The sequence below is a fragment of the Mesoplodon bidens genome (assembly GCF_964165515.1).
Source record: "Mesoplodon bidens genome assembly, chromosome: 1".
Lineage (NCBI taxonomy): Eukaryota > Metazoa > Chordata > Mammalia > Artiodactyla > Ziphiidae > Mesoplodon > Mesoplodon bidens.
This window is the reverse complement of record NC_138176.1, coordinates 112,493,818-112,517,152: the sequence shown is the minus strand read 5'-3', so window position 1 is coordinate 112,517,152 and position 23,335 is coordinate 112,493,818. Positions and strand designations below refer to the sequence as shown.

Below are 23,335 nucleotides of genomic sequence, written 5' to 3'. Positions count from 1 at the left end.
CATGGCAATTTCCTTGGGATCTCAGGCGAGACACAGACCCGGTTCGCCCAGAATAGTCATGTCCCTCCTGGGGACCGCAGTCACACCCCTTCGCTCTTCGTACTCAGGCCAGTGAATCGCTCAGCACCCCATACCTCTCTTTCTGTGCATCTCCAAAATGAGCAAGGCCGTCTCGAGTGGCAATGAGACAGTATCTATTCATAATAGGGTAATTTGCTGAGGGTTGAAAGGATGGCTACTCCCCAAATATTTTTTCCCCTTCCTTCCCTAATTCCCGTGAACATCTATAATGAGAGTGGCGAGGCAGGAGCAAAGGCAGCACTTCTCAACCGTCTTGTGAAGCTTTTTAAAAAATCCAGATGCTTGTGCCCTGCACTCGGAGTTTCTGGTTTCATTGGTCTGGGGTGAGGCCCAGACATTCTGTGTAAACGTGCTGCTCCCAGGAATTAAAGATTCCCGGTGATTCTACTGGGTACCAAGATGAGAACCACTGGGTCAGGCCGACACAAGGAAAGATCTTTTTTCCTGGAAAGGCAGAGCTAACATGCACGTATTCATCAGGTGCTAGTGACAGTCCCAACAAACTTTACCTTGATCGGTCACTTGCCTTTGAGTTGAGGAAAAGGGAGAGGGGCAGTGGATGTCTAGAACCAATTGTGCAGCCTTCTCCTTTTGTGTCGGGCCAGCCAGGACTAGCAGGGCTTGGCCCAGGGAACGTGAGTTTCAAGGCAGGAATGAAGCGATTGGTCAGAAAGCCTCCTCAGCTTGGAAAGGGTAAGATGCTCAGAATGAACTGAGCTAATAATACTAAATAATATACAACTGGTAGGAGTTCTTATCAGGGAGGAATACTTGGCTGCAAGTACAGAAAATCCAACAAGAGAAGCTTAAGCAAATAGGGGCCAATTTTTCTCCTAGAATAGTAAGTCCAGAAATGGATACTTTTGTCGGTTGAGCAGCTCCCAGGAGCCCAGGCTTCTTCTCAGTCTCCTTCCCTCCTACCTTTAATGCAGAGTTTGTCCTCTGGTCCTTTGTCCCGTGGGTTGGAGATAGCTGCTGGAGGTCCAGAGAACACACTGTGTTCAGGCAGAAAGGGGTAGAAGAAGGCTGAGGCAGTGATGGTTTCTCTCCTTTCATCACAAAGCAGCAGCTTTCCCAGACATACCCTAACTGACATCCGCTTAAGTCTCATTGCCCAGGACTGGGACACGGGGCCGGCCCCCATCCCCTAACTGTAAGGAAGGTTGTGTGCTATGAGCATGAGACATTGCCTCAAGGGTTAACATACCGACATCCTGAAGGAAACCAGAGTTTTGTGGGCAAAGGAGAAGGGAGGATGGATACCGGGTTAGTAGATAATGGTGGCTGACACTGACTCCCCACAGGGAATTTGAGTTTTCTAGACGTTGCCCTTAACATAAACCTATTACCGATACTGTGATGGCAATTTTGTCTGTGGAGATTCTCTGAAGGGCTTTCAGGGGAGACATCACAAGCCAAGAATCTCAGGAGCTTATCAGGCAGCTCCCTCCCATTCTTTTTTTTTTTTTGCTGCTCTATGGACTTTTATTTTAAATGATTGGGAAGATGAGAAAAAAAGTGAGCCCTTGAGGAACATTAGTGGCAGAAACTTTCTTTTTCCACATCTTTTTTGGAGTATAATTGCTTTACAATGTTGTGTTAGTTTCTGCTGTATAACAAAGTGAATCAGCTATAGGTATACATATATCCCCATATCCCCTCCCTCTTGTGTTTCCCTCCCACCCTCCCTATCCCACCCCTCTAGGTGGTCACAAAGCACCAAGCTGATCACCCTGTGCTATGCGGCTGCTTCCCACTAGCTATCTATTTTACATTTGGTAGTATATATATGTCCGTGCCACTCTCTCACTTTGTCCCAGCTTACCCTTCCCCACCCCCCATGTCGTCAAGTCCCTTCTTAGACCCTCAGAGGCTCACTGAAGACTCCAGCTGAAATCTTGCTCTGCAATCGCTATTTTCTTTCTATAGCTGACTTCCACTTTGCACTAAGTTGAAAGGATGGAAAAAGCACACTGCATTGACAATAGCACCATCTTCTGTCCAAAGAAACGTCAGCTTCTCAACAGATCAGAGTTTTGGGTTATGCCACAGCCCATTCATTCCAGAGCATATAGTCATGTAAGATGCATGCACTTAAGAAGAACACTTTCAGTGGGTTTTGAGCCCTGGGTACCTATCTTTTTTTTTTTTTTTTTTTTTTTTTGCGGTACGCGGGCCCCCCACTGCCGCGGCCCCCCCCACTGCGGAGCACAGGCTCCGGACGCGCAGGCCCAGCGGCCATGGCCCACGGGCCCAGCCGCTCCGCGGCATGCGGGATCCTCCCAGACCGGGGCACGAACCCGCGTCCCCCGCATCGGCAGGCGGACTCCCAACCACCGCGCCACCAGGGAAGCCCGTACCTATCTTTTTTAAAAATTTATTTTATTGAGGTATAGTTGATTTACAATGTGTTAATTTCTGCTGTACAGCAGAGTGATTCAGTTATACATATATATATGTATATGTATACATATATACGTTCTTTTTCATATTCTTTTCCCTTATGGTTTATCACAGGATATTGAGTATAGTTCCCTGTGCTATACAGTAGGACCTTGTTGTTTATCCGTCCTATAGATATTAGTTTGCATCTGCTAACCCCAAACTCCCAATCCATGCCCACACCCACCTCTCCCTTGACAAATACAAGTCTGTTCTCTAAGTCTGTGAGTCTGTTTCTGTTCTGTAGAAATGTTCATTTCTGTCATATTTTAGATTCCACATAGAAGTGATATCATATAGTATTTGTCTTTCTCTGTCTGACTCACTTCACTTAGTATGATCATCTCTAGGTCTATCCATGTTGCATAATGCAAATGGCATTATTTCATTCTTTGTTATGGCTGAGTAATATTCCATTGTATATATATACCACATCTTCTTTATCCATTCATCTATCAATGGACATTTAGGTTGCTTCCATGTCTTGGCTGCTGTAAATAGTGCTGCAGTGAACACTGGGGTGCATGTATCTTTTCGAATGATGGTTTTCTCCAGATACATGGCCAGGAGTGGGATTGCTGGATCATATGGCAGCTCTATTTTTGGTTTCTTGAGGAGCCTCCACAGTGTTTTCCGTGGTGGCTGCACCCTGTGTACCTATCTGAAGTCAGCATTTTCATCATTTCTTATTTTCTGTGGATATCTATTCATCCTGTCGTGGTGCTCTTGCCCACTGCTTCCCTGGCAGCATCATGAAAAACCAAATTAAATATCTGCAGGGCTCTCAACAGTAGCAAACATTGAGTTCATGCAAACACTCCTTAAGGAAGGAGACATGTGAGAAACATTCATCTGGATCCTTTTCCCTCACTTACACATCCTTTTCCCCAGTCACTCTTGCTCTTCTCTCCATTACCTTTACTGAGAGGGAAGCAGTATCCATTTTAAGTTGGGAAAGTGAGAAGGGATTAAAATTCAGAGGTGCTTCCCAGCAATCACATTTATGGGTGCTCTATTTCAGGTGGGAAGGGAATCAAGGATATCCATCTTCCGAGATCTCTTGGAAAGATGTAAAATATATGGTGTAGACAACCAACGCCCATACATGTGAGTTATTCATAGGTTGGAACCAGTGTTGTGAGCACCTAAGCGGATAGACAGTGGGTCAGCTGTGAGAGCCAGAGGCGGAGGATGGAGCACATCCCCCGAAATGGATCCTCAGAGGCCACTACCGGACACTCACATCCACAAGACAAAGCACAGGCAGAGTTTCTTCCTCAGAACAACACACATGTGTTGCCTGAGGAAACAGCACAGGGCAGGCTTGGGGTATAAGTGATGCCAGAGAGTGTTGAATGAATACATGAATGTATGGGCTAGGGTGTAGTTGCTGAACAGAAGATAGGGCAACTCTAACAATTGCCCACACTGGCACCTGTTTTTGAGGTTAAAATAACAGCTAGTCTGGTACAGCTACTAGGGAGAACAGTATGGAGGTTCCTTAAAAAACTAAAAATAGAGCTACCATATGATCCTGCAGTCCCACTCCTGGGCATATATCTGGAGAAAACCATCATTCGAAAAGATACATGCACCCCAGTGTTCATTGCAGCACTATTCACAGTAGCCAGGACATGGAAGCAACCTAAATGTCCATTGACAGATGAATGGATAAAGAAGATGAGGTAGATATATACAATGGAATATTACTCAGCCTCAAAAAAGAATGAAATAATGCCATTTGCAGCAAGATGGATGGACCTAGAGTTGTTCATACTAAGTGAAGTAAGCCAGACAGAGAAAGACAAATATCATACGATGTCACTTACATGTGGGATCTAAAAAAAATGATACAAATGAACTTATAAACAAAACAGAAATAGACTCACAGATATAGAAAACAAACTTATGGTTACCAAAGGGGAAAGGGGGGGAGAGGGATAAATTTGGAGTTTGGGATAAACAGATACACACTACTATATGTAATATAGATAACCAACAAGGACCTACTGTATAGCACAGGGAACTATACTTAATATTTTTTGATAACCTATAAGGGAAAAAAATCTGAAAAAGAATGTATATATATGTATATGTATAACTGAATCACTTTGCTGTACACATGAAACTAACACAACATTGTAAATCAACTATACGTTAAAAAAATTGTCATAAACCCTAATTCATTTATGGATAAAACAGGAAACTTGCAAGGGGTAGGGAAGCAAACCCTTGTAAACCCTATTCACATATCACTTCCAAAGCAACCCCTCATCTTCGTGAGGGGTCTCACACAGGGTATCCTCTGTGTCTCAGAGCAGTGTATTGTTGCATGTTGAACCAGGCGACAAGGACTTCAGCTTTCAAATGCTCGTGTTTCAAGAGTCATTGTGTCCCTGGAAATTTTCTGACTGATGAATTTATAACACTCTCACTATAAAATACTGAATTCTTGTTCACCCAGTTTCAAGCACTTTTTGAGTAGCTACCATGCTTCTGGTACTATGTTTGGCGTGTAGGCCACAAAATGAATTAAAAACAAAATCCTAATTTGCAAGGAGTTCATAAACTGTGGCGGAAACACACATATTCATTCATTTCTTCCTACAACAATCATTTACTGAGTGCCTACTGTCTGCTAGACCCTGGGAGTACAGATCATGTAGGCGGTAAACCTGATAGTAACTGTAGACTTCTCTTTCTTGATGGTTTGGAGGTAATGTAGCAGAGTGCACAGCTTTGAGTCAGACAGCTCTGCTGCTTTTTTGTTGTGTGACACAGAGGCAAGTTACTTATCCTCTCCTACTCTCAGTTTCCTCATCCGTAAAATGAGAAAAATAATAGCACTTCATTTATGAGTTGTTTTGAGGATTCAGTGCAGTAGTATAAAGATATTACCATGTCTTCTTCATAAGTATGATAAGTAGCCATTAGCCATTATTATGATAAGTAGCTGTTAGCCATTATTATTACCGCAACTGAAAGTTTGGGGAAGACAGAAGAAGTATGATTAGGTGCATTGTGAGGGGCTTCTCAGAGATGCCTTGTAGTTTGGGTCTTCATTGAGGCGTAGAAGATAAGCATTTCTTGAGCATGATATAATGAGAGGTGCAGGTACTGGGATTCATGTGATAAAAGATATAACTCCATAACCCCTGCCTAGCCCTCAAATTGCTCTTGGGAGGGGAGGGGTCAGAGAAGTAAACCTGCAGTTATAACAACATGACAAATGCTGTGTTAGGGATATACTAGGATGTTTGGGGAATTTGGAAGAGGGTGACCTCACTTAGGTGGGGTGGGTGTTGGTGGTGGGAGTGAGGTATTAAGTAATGATTTTCTGGAGAGATGACATTTGACCATGTGTCTTGAACAAGTGGAGTAAAGGTAAGGGCTTTCCAGAAGATGGAAGGGCTTTTGAAAAGACAAAGTGAGAGCACACAGCATGTTTTAGGGACTTCAGAATCCAGGTGTATACGGGGCATGAAGACGATGGGGCTGGAGAAGTATGCAGGACCATCTCAAGGGGCATCTGGGATGTCATGCTAAGAAATTCAGCCATCATTCTGGGGGCTATGGATAGTCATGGTTTAATTTTAGGAAGATCATCCTGGTAGTAATAAGGCATGTGTGTTGGGGTGGGGAGCGAATCAGGCAGGAAGTTATTGCTGTTATCTTAGTAAGAAATGAGGAGAGTCTAAAACTAAGGTGTTAGTGGGGGACAGAGAGGTGGGGATACTAAAAAATTTATGAAGTTTCATGGATAGATTTGAGGAATCAAAGAAGAGAGTGGGAAGTCTATTTGTAACTGAGCAAGACCCTATGGGGCCTTCCTAGAACAAACCACACCTGCCCCAGTGTCCTCTGCCTGCCTCTTGTCTGTAAAAATACTTTAGCCTCCTAGGCCTTCCCCAAGTTACAAAGAGTAAATTTAATCAGAGAAGTGAGAAAATGCAGAAAGAAAGAAAAGCAGTCAAGCAAGACAAATAATAATAGTCTAGCCATTAAACAAAGTCAAGGACCTTTAGTTCCTCCTCAAGAGCTATGGATAATATTCTGAGCCATAGTCTTTGAGCTGTTTTGCAGCTACTGAAACCCCTATCAGGTGGGAGAAGATAACTGTAGGCTGCCCACAAGCACGTAAACCCCAGACCACTTGGGACCAGAAGGCTGATGATGTTGACTCCTGATTACCAATCAGAAGAGTGTCCACAAGCTGATCACACACCCCACAACGCCCCTCCCTCACTTTGTCTTTAAAAAGTTTTCCCTTTAGAGAAAGCCTTTAGAGAGTTCAGACCTTTTAAGCACTAGCTACCTGGACTCCTTACTTGACGCCCTGCAGTAAATGCTGCACTTTCCTTCACCATGACCCTGTGTCAGTAGATGGACTTTGCTGCACGCAGGCAAGGGGACCCAAGGTTGGTTTGGTAACATATTGGCTCCCAGGTTTTTTGACTTGGGCAACTCAGTGATGACAGCCATTCCCCTAAATAGGAAATACATGGGAAGAAGTATATTGGTGGTGGGGGGGGGTGCAGTAATGATGATGGGGGAATGAAGATAGTGAGGTGACCTTCATAAAAGTGGAGGTTGAGAATGATGCCCTGAGTCATATTCAATGGAGACATCTGGTAGGCAGTAGGTAGATAAGTTTGCAGTTTGGGAGAGAGATCTGTGCAGGAGATCTAGATTTTTTTCATCATTAGCATGTAAATCGTAGTTGAATCTATAGTTTTAATGAAGTTATTCAGGGAAAATTTAGAGTGAGAAGAACAGGCAGGGATCTGAAGCTGTAATTCTGGAAACATCCATATGAACAGGTCAGGTCAGGAAGAGAAAGAGGATTCTTCCCCCAAAGAGATGGAGAAGAAACAGCTGGGGAAACAGGAAAAAGAAAAACAACAGGAATTAGCTATATGATGAAAACTAGAGGAAGACAGGGTTTCAAGAAAAGGAAATCTTCAACAGCCGTTTGGTGTTTTCAATCTTTGAAACTTTAGCCATTCTGATGGGTGTAAAGTGGTATTTCTTTGAGGGTTGAATTTGCATTTCTCTAAGGAATAATGATACTCACACCTTTTCAGATGCTTACATTTACATACCTTCATTTGTTAAGTGTCTGCTCAAGACATTTGCATATTTTTGTTTGATAGATATATGAAGAATACATGTTGAAGGAAACTGATGTTTATTGGCACATTAAATGTTGAAGGCAATGGATATTTACTGACACATTCTAAGTAGGCTTACAACTGAACCCTTTACGCATCTGTCAGTGGAAAACTGAATGACCTTGAAATACGGAAAAAAATCTTGCATATATGTCAGATAACCGTAAATAACTTTAAATTATATAAAACCAAAAATCTAAAAATTAAATAATTTTAAATTACATAAAATAAACTTAAATAAATTTAAATTACACTTTATCCATTATGTTTAGTACACATCAAGCTCTTTGAAGGTGAGATTGTGACTTCTCCATGGACTAAGGGAGAGATCTCTATGGTTGAAGGCAAAGTGAAAACCCACGTCACTGATTCAGTTCGCCTAGGATTGAGCTAGAAACCAAACCACTACCGTGCATGCTAAGGTGAGGTTTCTGTTTCTGTACTTAGCAGTAGATGCTGTCAGACATACAGAACATACAGACACGTGGACTATTTGGGGGACTCTACATGTGGGAGCATAAGCATTGTGTGTGAAGGGCTGCATGCAAGAGTCCGCTTGGGCATTCGACTGCCAGCGTCGTGGTGGGTATCTCGTTTTCAGCCCTATCCCTGGCTCATAGCTAGAGTACTTTTCAGGGCCTCTACCTCATTCTTGGGTTTTCGTTATTTATTTTTTATGCAGATGTCGGGAACCCATTTCGGACCCATTGTATCAGTCTCTGTGTGGGTGGTGCCTGGCTGCACCTTTTTTTAAAAAGAGCTTCTAGGTGATCGTGAGTACACCTTCCTGTTGTACCTCTGGCCCATCCTCACAGGCACGCCTGAATGATTTAAAGCCCTCGGGCAGGCCAATCTCCAATTAGGAATCGATAGTGTTGGTATAGATACGACATTAACGTTTAACGAGGGCCTATCTTACAAAAGTAAGGGGCAGAAGCGAGAGGATCAGATCCAAGGGAGCTCTGGTGAGACCGGCCCAAAGCGCGCCTAGCGGGACTAGGGCAGGGCTGCAAGCCCCCTACCTGCGGGCGCGCGCCCGGGCCCACCGTGCACGCGCACGCACTAGCGCACGCCGGCGCCTTCCTGCGGGCGCTCGGGGTCGGCGGCGCGCGGGGCAAATGGAGTGGGTGCTGGCGGATACGCTGCTCTCGCAGAGCCGGGACCCCCGGGTCCTGCTTGGGGCGCTGTGCTGCGAGGAGGCGTCCGCGGAGCGCGTGGAGACGCTGCGCTTTCTTCTGCAGCGACTGGAGGACGAGGAGGCGCGCGGCAGCGGCGCGGGCGCGCTCCCGGAGGCAGCGCGCGAGGTCGCCGCCGGGTACCTGGTGCCGCTGCTGCGGGGCCTGCGCGGGCGCCCCGCGGGCGGCGCGGACACCGGCCCAGCGGCCCGCCAGCGCCGGCGCGTGCTGAGAGCGGCGGGCGCGGCCCTGCGCTCGTGCGCCCGCCTCGCCGGGGGCCCGCAGCTGGCGGCCGCGCTGGCCGAGGAGGCGCTGCGCGACCTGCTCGCCGCGGGCCCCGCGCCCGGCCTCGACGGGGCCGCCGAGGCGGCCGTGGAGGTGCTGGCGGCCGTGGGGCCCTGCCTGCGGCCCCGCGAGGACGCGCCGCTGCTGGAGGCGGTGGCGCGGGCCGCCCTCGCCCTGGCGCTAGGCGGGGACGAGGCGGGGCCCGCCGAAGGCGCGGCGGCGCTGGTGGCCGGGCGGCTGCTGCCGGCGCTGGGTCGGTGCGGCGGGGCGGCGCTGCGGGCCGTGTGGGGCGGGCTGGTCGCCCCCGGGGCGCCCGAGGGGCCGGGCCGCGTCGAGCCGAAGCTGCTGGTGCTGAGCGCCCTTGCGGAGAAGTTGCTGCCCGAGCCCGGCGCGGAGCGCGCCACCGCTGCGCGCGAGGAGGACCCGGACGCCCGGTACTGCTGGCGCTTCTGGAGGACGGTGCAGGCGGGGCTGACCCGGGCCGAGGACGCCCTGACGCGCAAGCGGGCGCGCTACCTGCTGCAGCGGGCGGTGGAGGTGTCGGCGGAGCTGGGGGCCGACTGCGCGTGCGCCCCCCAGGAAGGAACCGGTACTTGCTTCTTTGCCCCCGGGCCCATCCCTACTTGGCTTTCTGGGATTGAGGCCCCCTCCTTCCGGCAGTCTGCTCCTGGGGTCGTCTCCCGGATCCGTACTGAATTGGGTTATTCTCATGGTCCCCATAAAGCCTGAAAAACCTTGGGAACCTCATGTCGAGGGTGTTTTCTGAACTGACACAGATCACTGCAGCCTAGAAGAGTCTGCATCTCCTAAACTTTCTGACCCAGAGCAGGTGGAATACTGCATCCGTGGGAATAATTTAGGAACGAGCCCAGGCAGGATTTTACAGACCAAATTTGCTCTATATCGTGGTAGGTCCGTTCTACCAGGAAAGAAGAGTTAGCGCCCATCAAATTGAAAGGAAAATTATTTACATGTACCGAGCGATGAACTGAGTCTCGAGTGTTAGAATTTTGTCGTGGAAACTATCACATTCTTTTGAAATTTCCCTTGGTAGTTCTCTTAGCAGGATTTTTTAATATTTGTTAAGCATATGGGCCTTAAGTCGACCTTTGGAGAGTATTTTTGAAATTGATTTAATTGAGTGAGGTTTTAATTTTTTTACATTTTGAGCCTGTGCTTCCTACCACTTTATTACAGAACAAGAGTAGATGAAATAGCAAGGCCTCCCTTCAGTTTGGTATGTTCCTATTGATTGATGTGTTCACTGAAATTATGTGAAAGTACAATTCTCAAATTAATTTTGAGCTATCAAAGTCAAAAATGGATTGACTGATTCAAAACTGCCTCAATAGATAGAAAATGTCTACTTTTTCAACTGGAGCTGCCTACTTATTTATACTGGTAAAGGATTTTTGTTTGGCTGAAGTTGTGAGTAGGTTAGATTTTTATATAAGCTTAAAACATCAGGTAGTAAATATTTTAACAGTCCACAAGTTGGTGACCATCGAATGAGAGTTGTCACTGGGAAACATTTTTTTTTTTTTTTTTTTTTTTTGCGGTACGTGGGCCTCTCACTGTTGTGGCCTCTCCCGTTGCAGAGCACAGGCTCAGCGGCCATGGCTCACGGGCCCAGCCGCTCCGCGGCATGTGGGATCTTCCCGGACTGGGGCACGAACCCGTGTCCCCTGCATCGGCAGGCGGACTCTCAACCACTGCGCCACCAGGGAAGCCCTGGAAAACATTTTTTAAATTACCAAAGTTAAACACTCATTTATTTTAAAGAGTCAGTGATTCTGCAGTTTTAAAGATAAACAGTGGTCTTATGCTTGTGCCCCCGCCCATTTCCTTCATTTCAGAGGGCAGCCACTTTTACCTCTTTTGGCTGATTATTTTGGCATTTACCCCTGTATCTTGAAATGATCTAGTAATGTCATAAAGTCCAATGTCATACTTGTAATTTTGGTTAAATGTGAGTTCAACAAAATTATGACTATGAAAATACTGTTCACAGGTGATCTATGTGTATATGATGGGTTTTTTTTTCCTTCCTGCAAGTTTTTCCTGGATTAATGTCATTTATATTTGGTTGTCTCCATTCTTATCACTAATTAAACCCCAGATTCTTAGTTAATTGTCTAAATCTTTCCTGTACAAAGTCAGATCATCAGGCATTATAAATTTTCCTGAAGAAGTGTCTCCTAGAGTCCTCTTACAAGCTCAGTCTGGTGCACAGCTGACATTCTTAGATCTGCCTTCACTATCATCTGGGGGATTCCCTTCACCTGATTCTGTGTTGGAGCTCTTGTTTCCTGGAGTTCATCCTCTTTTTTGGTTTACTCATTTGTTGTAGTGTATTTTCTAATAGTTCCCTGAGATAAAATTTTTAAGACCTTGCATATCTGATAATTTAATCAAAGGATCCTTTATGTCTGATATGTTTTCATTTCTATCATTTCTGTCTCACTTTTTTTATAGTTTCCATCTCCTGAAAATCCCCAGCTGTTCATGCATGTTGTCTACCTTTTCCATTAGATCCTTTAACATACTCATCATGGTTATGTACAAGTTCTGTACTTGGACCATATCTGAGTTTGGTTTTGTTTTCTGTTTTATCTCTTGGCAATGGTATCACTTTTTTCAGCAGAAACAAATATTTATGCCTTCGAGATAGACACTCCTCTCTTTAGACTATTTGGGTTGAGTCACTCTGGTGAGCTGGCTTTGGATTTTGTTGGTGGTGGACTGTTGCCTCCTAATGTTTAGTGGGAAGCCTATAAGGTTTTTCTCAGTGTTCTAGTTTTTCTCAAGCCCTCGATGCCGACTCCACGGATGGAGAGCTTCCTCCATGCCTTTGTCCTTCCCTCAAGGGTAGACTGCTGATGTTTGTTACCTGGTGCAAAGCTTGAGATGGGGAAGGAGAGAACTTTTCATTTCTCCTACAACAGCCTCTTCTTAGGCCCCATGTGCCCGATCCTTAGGGTTCAAACTTTTTAGCCATCTCTGCTCCCTCTCCAGTGGCACATAACCTCTGCCTCCTACTTAATGAAGGGTTAAGAGTTTCCTTAACTTCTCCTGTGGCAGCTGCATTCTGCTTGTATCTGTGGTGGGTCTTGAGTGCTGATATTCTGCCTTTCCTCCACAGCAGCAGACCTACTTCGTATGAGTGCCGGACACACAAGAGGCTTTCCTCATGTCAGTGCAGGGTCGAGGGGAGAGCAAGTTTTTAGCCACACCAGGGGCAGCCAACTTTGCCTGGTATGAGAGCAGGGACAAGGGTGGGATTGTGGGAGGGTTTCCTCCAGGAGCCGACAGCTTTGGCCTCCTGTCAGGGAAGGGTCCAGGGTGCAGGCAGGCGTCCTCAGTTGACCACCACCTTGTACTCCTGCAGGGCATGGATGGGCTGCCCTTTCAAACCTCTGTGGGCCCTGCATGCCCACGCCTCCAGGGTCCCCTGCCCTGCCCACAGTCTTTCTTGAACACATGGGGGAGGCCTTGAGGAAAAGAGCTGGTGAGTGGGTGTAGACTCCCTTGGGGTTCCCAGAGTTTCTAAGTTGTCCACACTTGGCCTTTAAAAACTTGTCAAATTTTTATTTTCTTTTTTAACTGCAGTTCGTGTGTCCTGTCTTATTCTTGGAGAGGCTTTTTGCCCTTTGAAATTCAGAGAGCAGTGCAACCTCAGCCCTCTGATGGACCCTCCCCCCAAAAAGTTTAGGGTTTTGTTGATAATCCAGCCTGTTTCTTCTCTTCGTTGGTGTGGCAGTAATGTTTTCTTGCGGCTTTCTTGGAAGCCAAGACCAAGCATATCTAGACACTTTTATTTTGCCCTCACATTCAACTGATGGTTTGATTGGGGTAGAATTCTGGCTTGGAAAACATTCCTGTTCAAAATTTTAAAGGCATCCATCTGATGTCTTAGAAGCTCGAGCTCCCATTGTTACTGTTGCGATGTCTGAAACCATTTGAATCCTGTTTATTTATATGTGATCTGTTTCTTCTCCATGGATGATTATAGAGACTGTGTCCCCAGCTTTCTGCCATTTCAGTTTTGAGGGCCTGTTTACATCCTGGTGTAGGGCACTCGGACCTATTCAATCTGGAAATCATGTCCTTCGGTTCTGAGAAGTGCTTTCGTATTACTTTGATTTCCTCCCTTCCTTTTTTGCTTTCTGTTCTCTTTGGTTATCGAACCTCCTGGACTGGCCTTTAACACATCTCTTCTCTCCTGTTTTCTATGGTTTTGTCTTTTTGCTCCACTTCCTGGGTGATTTCCTCAACTTTATTTCCAGTCCTTTCTTTGAGTTTCTTCTTTTTGCTATCAGATTTTTATTCTCATGAGATCTTTTTTGTTCTTGGAATGCCCCCTTTTTTCTTTTTTCTTTTTTTTTTTTTTTTTTTTGCGGTACGCGGGCCTCTCACTGCTGTGGCCTCTCCCATTGCGGAGCACAGGCTCCGGACGCGCAGGCCCAGCGGCCATAGCTCACGGGCCCAGCCGCTCCGCGACACATGGGATCTTCCTGGACCGGGGCAGGAACCTGTGTCCCCTGCATCGGCAACCACTGCGCCACCAGGGAAGCCCGGACTGCCCCCTTTTTAATAGTATCCTGTTTTTATATCATAACTACACTATTTTATCTCCCTTTGAAGTATTAGTGAAAGTTTTTTCTTTTTTAGGTTTTCTTTTTCCTGTGTAGTTTTGTTTTCTCCAGATTTCCTTGTTTATTTGTTTTGGTCTTGATCTTTAGTATAGAGGTTTCCCTAGATGTCTGATGAGCCTTAGACACCTGTTTATATGTAAGAATGTGGGACGAAAAGTCAAGTTTAAAGCTCTAAACACATGAGTGGTGCTCGTTGAGTGTGCACTTCGCTGTAAGGTGATCTGGCCAGGGCGTTTTATTAGGTAATCTCTGGTGAAAGTATTTTCAGGTCTTTCTTCTTGGGGTGACCACATGCCATGGAGAAGGTCCTCTGGGACCTGAGAGGCCAAGACGGTGATGGGGACAGGTGGAAGGGGGTCTCAGCATCCAGGGTGCATACATGTTCACTTCCCATTTTCATGTGGCACTCACCCTGACCTCAGCCGTGTCCAGTGCCCCTCAGTCTGGAGACCCACTCTTTTACCTTCCCCAGAGAATAAATCCCAGTCTTTTTCCTGTTCAGAACACAGGAAAGGGCATCTGGGGATCTGTTTCTTAAACACATTAAACAAATCCTTTTTAGTTTAGCCTTGATTTTCACCTCTACTTACTGAAGTATTTTTTGCTGCCAATTCCTTAGGCTTGGGGGGATTTTGTAGTGTGAATCAGATTTTTTTCTTTGCTTTCCTTGTGCCAACTTAATAGTCACTTTTCTTGATTCTGCTTGCTTTTAATCTGATTTGCGGATCCTAATTTCATTGCTGTTGTCTGCTCCCCTGTTTTCTCCAATTCTTGGGTTTTTGCCTTTGAAAGATCTCTTACTGTTATAGTGAGATTCTTAGGGAGAGAAAGTAGAGTACATGTGTTCACATCTGTCACCCTTACCCAGAGTTCCAAGGTAGTAACCTTAATTTTTTTTGAAAAAACCTTCTTTTGAGATTCTTTTTTGCCCAAGCCTCCTACCTAGGCTCTAATACAGGGACACCCTCCATTGTTACAGAAAACAACATTTGGTAATAGTAGCATAATTTTAAGAACTGTTATCATTTAGAAGCTTATGAAAGTTTCTGATTTAGGAACTAAATCTACAAACTAATTTTCTTTTTTAAACCATATCAGGCCCAAGTCTGTTTTGGTGGTCTGAGAAGAAAAAAGATGAGCTTCTAAAGTTTTGGGAAAACTATATTTTAATTATGGAAACTCTTGAAGGAAATCAGGTAAGTGTTTTCATATTTTAACAAATCCTATGTAGATGCAATTTTGGGGTTTTTTTCCCCAGACATTCTGTAAAAGCAATACAAAAAGGCCAACTTGGATATAGCATAATGGAGTCCAAGCGTACTTTGTTTTCTGGCATAGGTGCAATTTAAGATTGAATATAAACTCAGGAAATTAAAGAATACTTTCAGTTGACTTAAGTTATCATTCAAAGAATTCAGTCTTATTTGATCTTCCCTTGACATTTACTTCTAAAATGTTCACTAGTTTTTAGTTTCTTGATGTTATGAATAATCTCCTAAGAAATGCACACTAAGGGAAATATTACTTAAAGTCTGAGGTAAATTGTTATTAAGTAAATAATGACCCTATAATGGCCGTTTGATTTTGTAGATTTCCTTCCTTCCTTCCTTCCTTCCCTCCCTCCCTTGTCCTTCCCTCCTCCCTCCCTCCCCCTCCCTCCCCCTCTGTCCCTCCCTCCCTCTCTTCCTTCCTTCCTCTCTCTCTCACATCTTTGCATTCTTGGTCCTGAGAATGGAAACTTGAAAAATCATTTGCAGTCGACTTTGAATTCATTTTTGTAGGATCTTAGAGTTTTTAAGTGGAGAAGAATCTCTTAAGATTACCTACTCTAGTGTTCTCAAACTTTAACATTCATTAGAATCACCCAGATGGCTTATTAAAGTGTCCGGCCTGCAAAGTTTCTGAGTCAGTAGGTCTGCGGTGGGGCCTGAGAATTCAGATATTTTACATGTTCCTAGGAGATCCATAAGCTGCCATTCTGGGCACCACACTTGGAGAACCCCTGTTGTAGGGGTTCTCAGTCTGTAAGCTGCGGGGCCTGCCATGGAGCCACTGGGAGGTGTCAGTCCAGATGCACTGTTTGTGGACTAAAATAAAGAATTACTCATATGTACTAAATATATGTAGATACAAGGATGAGCAATAAAGGAAAAGCATTTCTAAACTCATATAAACTGTTATGCTTTTCCTGACTCAATATATCCTCAAGACCCTCACTATTTAGAAACTGTGATTTACCTTTAGTTTGTAGTGTATGTAAATTAGACGCTGGTATCTGTAGCAGAGTCTAAGAATGAAGAGTATTGAACTCTGAACTGACTCTACTTCTAAATGTGTGGCCTTGAGCAACGTGAGTAACTAGATAAAGCATTGCAGTATTTTTTCCTCTTTGTAATATATTGGTATACAGGCCTTGCCTGTTTTCCAGGGTGGTGAGGAGGAACAGAGTGACTGTTGTATAAATAGATGAAAAGTCTTTTGAGTTTTGAATGGTGAATTTTCATTTCCTGTGGCTTTTTGCTTTTGTTTTTTCAGATACATGTTATAAAGCCAGTTTTACCAAAGCTAAACAATCTGTTTGAATATGCAGTGTCAGAGGAAAATGGTAACAGTTACTTTTATTTTGCTTTTTTATAACACTTACAGTTTTTCCCCTTAATTTTATAATTAACTCTTATTCATTATAGAGCATGTTATAGGAATATATGAATTTACTGCTACGAAGAGACAGTTGCTAACATTCCAGATACATACCTTGTGGATTGATTTTTCATAATGTTTTTTTCTCACTCAGCAGTATAACCAAATGCATTTGCCTATGTCCTTAAATAGTCCTTGAGAATTTAATTTTAAATGGCTGCAGAGTTTTCTATAATTTAGAGGTATGGTAATTTATAAACTTCTGATTATAGAAAATTTCAGACATTCACGGAAGGAGAAGAGTTTGTATGATGAACCCCACCACCCAGCTTTAGCAGTGATCAACTTGTGCCAGTCTCTGTCTTACATCATATGTGGCCTTTCCTGCTCCCTCCCCATCAAATGATTTTGAAGCACATTCCTAGACAGCATATCATTTCATCTGTAATTTTTTTCAGTATATATCCTTAAAAGATAAGGACTCTCTGGTAATGTTTTAATCATGGTGTATTATTCATTTTTAATAAGAGCTCTTTGGTATTATATATTTTAAGTGCTTTCCATCCTTATTCTCTTAATATATCTATTTCATTGTTAGAGTTATATTCTTCAGGTTTTAGCTATTGTTCTGTAGGTTGGACTTCTTAGGAAGAGAAAATTCCAAGATGCTATTTTAAATATGGTTTTTAAGTCCTTTATCAGTTCTATATTATGAGGGCTTTTTAGGAGAAATAAAATGAAGCTGGAGCTTCTTAAAATTATTTTATGAAATTAAGTTTAGATCAACGAGACAGCTAAATGCAAGCTAATGGTGTTTTGTATTCATATGAATGATAAAATGTTACATTATCATGTTTACACATGAGAAATAACCTAGGTAAATGGGTTTTAGTGCCTACTTTAGATAATTACAACTTTAATAGTTTGACCCCCTTAGGAATTGGGCTTTATTCAGCTGATTGCTATGGTTATTTTCTGATATACTGGGATTTTTCACAGACCATAAGAATCTGTAGTCCCACCTGGGGCTAGAATTTAATTGAATCATGTTGTGACTTCACTTATGCATTTATTATTAAAATGATTCTCTTATTACCACGTTTTGCCCACAGCTCTTGGCAAACCAAATCAAATAGCAGTGACAGATTTTGAAAAATCATTGCCAAAGGATTGAACAAGCATCTTGGTGTAAATTACAAAAAAAAAAAAAAAGGACTGATTTATTTATAGAATGCCATGAATTAAAAATGCTGAGTTTTTTTTCTAATAGTGTTAAAGGATATTTCAAAAAAGTTAAAGTATGTCCAACGTACATACTCCATTTTTTGTTTCACTCATTTGTATATTTACTTAATAGATGTTTACTTAGTGTCCAGTACATGCTAAGCTCTGGGATAAAGTGGTGAGACAGATGTACTCTTTTTCACTTGATTTTTGTCTGTTTTCCAGGAAAAAATAGCTTTGATTATAAGTTCTAGACAGGCAACAAACAAGAGGCAGAAATGGAGTTATCTAGTGAGTGAGGCCATGAGGGCGGCTAGGAAAGACCTGCCTGAAGAGTGACACAGAAGTTAAGGAGACAGCTCTGGGTGCAGAAGCCCTGGGATGGGAACAGCTCAGTGGGGTGGAGGACCTGACCAGTAAGCCACAGCACAGTGGTGTGGGAAGGCAGGGTAAGGTTGGAGGAGTTGTCAGAAGCAGTTCATGCCTCGCTTGTTTATTAGTCTGAGTTTTGAGAAGCCACGCAAGGGTTTTAAATAGAGCAGGGACAGTTTCAGGTTTCCGTATGAAAAATGGATTGAAGTAAGGTGAGAGAAGAATTGGTTGAAATCACCCCAAACCTAAAGTTTCAACCTGCGTGGGGTCATATTTAAATTTTGTACGCTGTAGCCACTATGACACTCACGTGTAGCCTTTCTAAATGAATCTCTCTGAAAATGGAATACCAAATACTGAAGTTATTTTGATTATTCAGTAATTAAACACCCTCAGATGCGATTAAAAAGAGACTCACTTTTGCGGTGTTGTAATGAAGTAAATGCGTTTGTTTTTATTTTTGAATATATAGTCTACATGGGGCAACATAATGTGAGAATCTTAAGTCAACAGTCAGTGTTTATTTCCACAGGATGTTGGCTCTTTCACCCATCCTGGCATCTGTGTATTTATAAAAGAATGTTTGAAAGTGAAAATAAAATCCTGACCAAAGAAGGCGTTACCCATTTTTTGGAGCTCTATGAAGCAAGGGTTCTTCCATTTTCAGCAGAATTTTCTGAGGTAATGACAGCCTTTCCCTTTCCTTTTTCCCTTTGTCAAAAGATGAGGGGCGAAGGTATTTGTTTTATCCTATGTGGTCTTCAAAAATATATACTAGGGCTTTAAAATCGCAAGTAACATTTTAGAGGTTTGCATACAACAAATCCTATTTCTCTAAACTTAGCTATCATACTGGGGGAACGCTTTCTGTCATGTAGTTTGTCGATAGGCTGCCTGCATTATTACCAGTAGTTCTTTGGTATCGATATTCTGAACAAAAGTCAACAGCATGAAAACTGGTATAGAAGCGTGTTAATGATACTGTTTCCACAGTTCTGAATCACTGAATTATCGCTCTTTGTTTAGTGATGCTACTCCCCCAGTTCTGAGTCAATGAATTACTATCTACTGAGCAGAGGTTGCCTTTAGAGCTGTATTATTAGCATCTATGCTTCCATTTATCAGAAATCACACAAAGCAAAGAGGTTGTGCGAACTACAGCTGTGATGTAAAGTTTTATATTATGGTGCCACATGAGTCAGGGGATCACTGACTTTGGTATAGTAATTTACCTCTCATTTAGTGGTAATTGAAGTAAACTTTCCTAATTGTCCAACTACATGTATAGTGTTTTAATATGCATCATTTTTCTACATTCTCCTAGCCTTCTTGCACTTCTGGAAGCTTGCTTTTGTCTAGTAATATTTTTGAAGATATACTTTTCCCCCTTTATCTTCCAGGCATAGGGGCTTGAATTTTCTCTTGAGTATCTTTTTTTGCTTTTCCTTTGTTACTACCTTTATTTTCCACCATGTGTCCCTTCTTTGGACTCTTTTCTTCCTTCTTAGCACAACATGTACTCTCCTCTCAGTATTCCATGTGTTTTTTTTTTTTTTTTTTTGGTACGCGGGCCTCTCACTGTTGTGGCCTCTCCCGCTGCGGAGCACAGGCTCTGGGCACGCAGGCTCAGCGGCCATGGCTCACGGGCCCAGCCGCTCCGCGGCATGTGGGATCTTCCCAAACTGGGGCACGAACCCGTGTTCCCTGCATCGGCAGGCGGACTCTCAACCACTGCGCCACCAGGGAAGCCCTTCCATATGTTTTTATCAGGTGGGAAAATTCGGTATTTGTTTTGTCGTTCTGGTGGAATTAAGGTATCCTCCAAGACTATCATAAACCAACCTACAGCATGAGAGATCAGCTTTGCTTGTAACAGCTCTTCTGTAGCCCTGTGTAGGATGTGCAGTTACAGCAAGCTGACTGTTCAAAATTACAGTTACAACTTAACATCAAATACTTTTTTCCTTTTTTTTTTTAGTTTATTATTGGGGCACTAATGGATGCACTTTCAGAGAGCTCTCTATACAGCAGGTAAACAAACATTGTTATTTAGCAGCAATGCAATCATATGTATTTGGTATATAAATTTAATGTGATTATGAAATATGACCAGATTGTTTAATGAATTTGGTACATAAATATACGTTGCCTTGTAGATATTCAGCTTTTTCTAACCATGTCATCCCTTCTGTGTTTGTTATTCTTCTTGCCTTTCTTCCAGTAGTTGTGTCAGGTGTTTCTCTTTTTCTTTTCTTTCCTACTTTGAACCCATCCATTCTTGGGCTTTTGGGAAGGATATCTTACATAGCTACTTCTTTTCCCTTACTCCTGATTTCTGCCCTCTTGGAAATTGTAGTGGCTTTGGCTAACCAACACTTGACACTTTTTTTTTTCCTTTTTCTTTTAACTTTTTCTTGACTTATAGAAAAGTTGTGAGAATAATACAAAGAGTTCTCATTTATCTTTTATCCACATTCCCTAAATGATACTATTTAACCATATTTGCTTAATCGTTGTCTCTCTCACAACGATTGTGTGTGTGTGTGTGTGTATACACCTCTGTTTCTTAGCTCTGTCTGCTGAGCAGACTTACCATCTATATTTCAGTGTCTGTCTGTCCGTCCATCCATCCATACTAAAAACCATCAGTTCACACCAGCACATCCATTTCTAGTCCACGACCACAGGGTTCATTCTAACTTCCCCCTTTCCCTATCTGATGGTGGAGGCCATTCTCCATGACATATTGCTTATTTGACACCATTACCCTTTGTCAAGGTTGATACTGGGAAGAGTTTGTCAGTATTATGCCTTATCCTCATTTTTTGAGCATTACCTGTACTCTTGAATTATATCTTCAAAAATTTCCCTTGCTTTTGAAATTATGTTGTCTAATTTTGAAAACTAAGTTTATTTATACTTGCAAGTCTTTTGTTTGGTATATCTCTAATAGAAAAAAACTCTCACTACCAACTTTAAAATTTTTAAGTTAGTCTGTGCTAAGTTATATTAATATTTAGTCCTATTTAATACAGAAAGAGCATAGCAATGCTAGATTTGCCAATTATTTTTGATTTTCAAATAATCATTACTGTTGAATAGTTTTCTGAAGCAATTAGACAGCTGGAAAGCAGTAAAACCAACGTGGTGCTTTCTGAGAGTTGACAAACACATTTATTATGAAATGCCTTCAGTTCCCTAGCACCCTAATGTGTTCAATTAACAGATAATGTCCCTGGCCAAAGCAATAGCCAGAAAAAAAAAAACAACAAAAAAAACAATGTGACCTTAGTAGATGTTAATAATTAAATGCTCTTGCAAAAGTTACTTATTACTAACATATGTCTTTCTGTGAATGTTATTTCTTTTATTTAATACTTAAAGATTTAAAATCATTGGATTAGGTGTTGGGAACCATAAAATATAATTTTAAATTTTCATTTGTAGACTTTTTTTTTAAACGGTACCATTTGGCAAGATTCATATATGTGTGTCAGAGAAAGTGTCATAAAAAAGAAATCCACGCCTGCTTAGTATAGCACATTACTAACTCACCTCTGTTTTCCTAGAAGATCCCTGATGTTTTTATCAGAAGGATCCTCAAGATTTTACTGAAAAATAGAATGCAGGTTTAGAAGAAGAAGATGGTTTTATTGTTTTATTGTTGAAAGACATTTGGGCCATATTCCATTTAGTTTCAGTATACTTATTTGTAAATAGATTTAAAATATTTGTTTTTTTTCCCCTTTGTCTGTAGGTCCCCAGGCCAGCTGATAGGAAGTGGTTCTCCATTGGGATTGAAATTACAGAAGTTCTTAGTCACTTACATTTCTCTTCTTCCAGAAGAAATAAAGAGTATGTGTCAGTAAAGAGTTTCTTTTTAATTTATTAGCTTAAATTTTTAGTATGTTGGTTATAAGCACCAACCTATGACTATTATAATCAGTATTATCAAAATAGTTCCTTTTTCCAGAATATGCACATTTTGTCAGAATTACACACATGTCCATTGAAACTGAGTACACAATTTTAGTTTTGTATATAACATGGTACCAGTATTGGTATCCGTAGCATGGAAGCAGTTTTGGAATGTGTGCTGCAGTTTGCCGTTCTTTCTAATTGTCTCTATTCAGTTTCAAAAATTAGCAAAATAGGTCGAAGAAAGAAAGAACCTAGGCTTAGGAAAAAGTTATAAACAGAGTATCTATTGTGGCAAAGTTGTCCCTTTATAGATACTGACTCAGAAAGATAAGAAAGGAAAAAATACTTGCTTTTTGTAAGACCTTGTATCCTAGAAATATCCCACTTCTTCAGGTTGGAGATGTATTTTTCTTCCTGATGAGCTATGTTGGTAAGCAAAGCACAAAACCAGTGTTATTTTGCTTGCTGAGTAGCAGGGCCCACTCTTCTTTCTGAGTCTTTTTTTTTTCATTCCGGGCTTTGTGACTTAGAAAGTGACCCTGGCTATGAAATATATATACTTTTTCTTTTGTATTTAATCTGCAAATAGGGTGAACGATGACCAGTGGTACTATATATTCAGAAGTCAGGGAAGAAAGAGAAAAGATGGTCACGTGTATATCACAACTTTAGATTTATAGAAAATGGATGGTTTTGATTACTTTTTAAAAAAGTTAAACTGGAGAAGATTACTGTCAGAGCTGTTCTTTAGTTTGCTAGAATTTGGAAGTTTACAGTCTGGGGATTAATTTGCCAACCACATTGGCACATCTCACGTCCACAGCACAGTGTGAGTGACATGACGGTGATCAGTGCCCCCTAGAGTTTGAGCGCCTAGAGTTTGTGGCCGTGTGACCCTGTCAGTGTGGTGAGTGAATAAGCAATAGAGGCTTGGCTGTTGCCATCCTCCATGTGTCATGAGAGAGCTGTGAGGCAGAAGATGAGAACTTAATTAGTCCAACAGGAGGAAGGGCAGGTAGAATGTTTATTTACAGTTTTTACTTTGTAGTTTTTTCTGTCAACAGTATCCTAAGCATATCTAGTTCTGGGCTGGGCACTTTGGGAGATATAAAATACATGTAATACCCTTTCAGGAGCGTCCAGGGATTTCTTAAAAGTCATTCTAAGTGATGATCTCAGGAAACAGACATTTTTATTAACTACTATGACTTGGAGATCCTTAAGATATCACACATTAGCAGAGAAAGCGGGATGGAGCACCATCCTTTTGTATCTCAAAATACTTAAATTAATTACAGTGATTAGGTCCAGGGTAGGTATGAAATAACCTGTGAGAAAGATCTAATATTACTGTTTGCAGATACCAGAG

The 23,335-nt window shown here is 42.4% G+C and overlaps 1 protein-coding gene across 3 annotated transcripts in view; it reads left to right on the top strand.

Annotated features, from left to right (window-relative positions):
• Positions 1–8,689: 8,689 nt before the first annotated feature.
• TARBP1 (tRNA guanosine 2 -O-methyltransferase TARBP1) overlaps positions 8,690–23,335 on the top strand; it is a 66,251-nt gene continuing 51,605 nt past the window's right edge. Inside the window, exons 1-6 of one of the 3 annotated variants that reach the window (XM_081244592.1) lie at positions 8,690–9,743; positions 14,908–15,005; positions 16,345–16,414; positions 18,578–18,726; positions 20,024–20,076; positions 21,803–21,900. In XM_081244592.1, the coding sequence (XP_081100718.1) occupies positions 8,813–9,743; positions 14,908–15,005; positions 16,345–16,414; positions 18,578–18,726; positions 20,024–20,076; positions 21,803–21,900 (1,399 nt within the window). In that variant the 5' untranslated portion in view covers positions 8,690–8,812. The remainder of the gene's footprint in view (positions 9,744–14,907; positions 15,006–16,344; positions 16,415–18,577; positions 18,727–20,023; positions 20,077–21,802; positions 21,901–23,335) is intronic. The other 2 variants (XR_014016700.1, XM_081244591.1) reach the window with 2 other exon arrangements.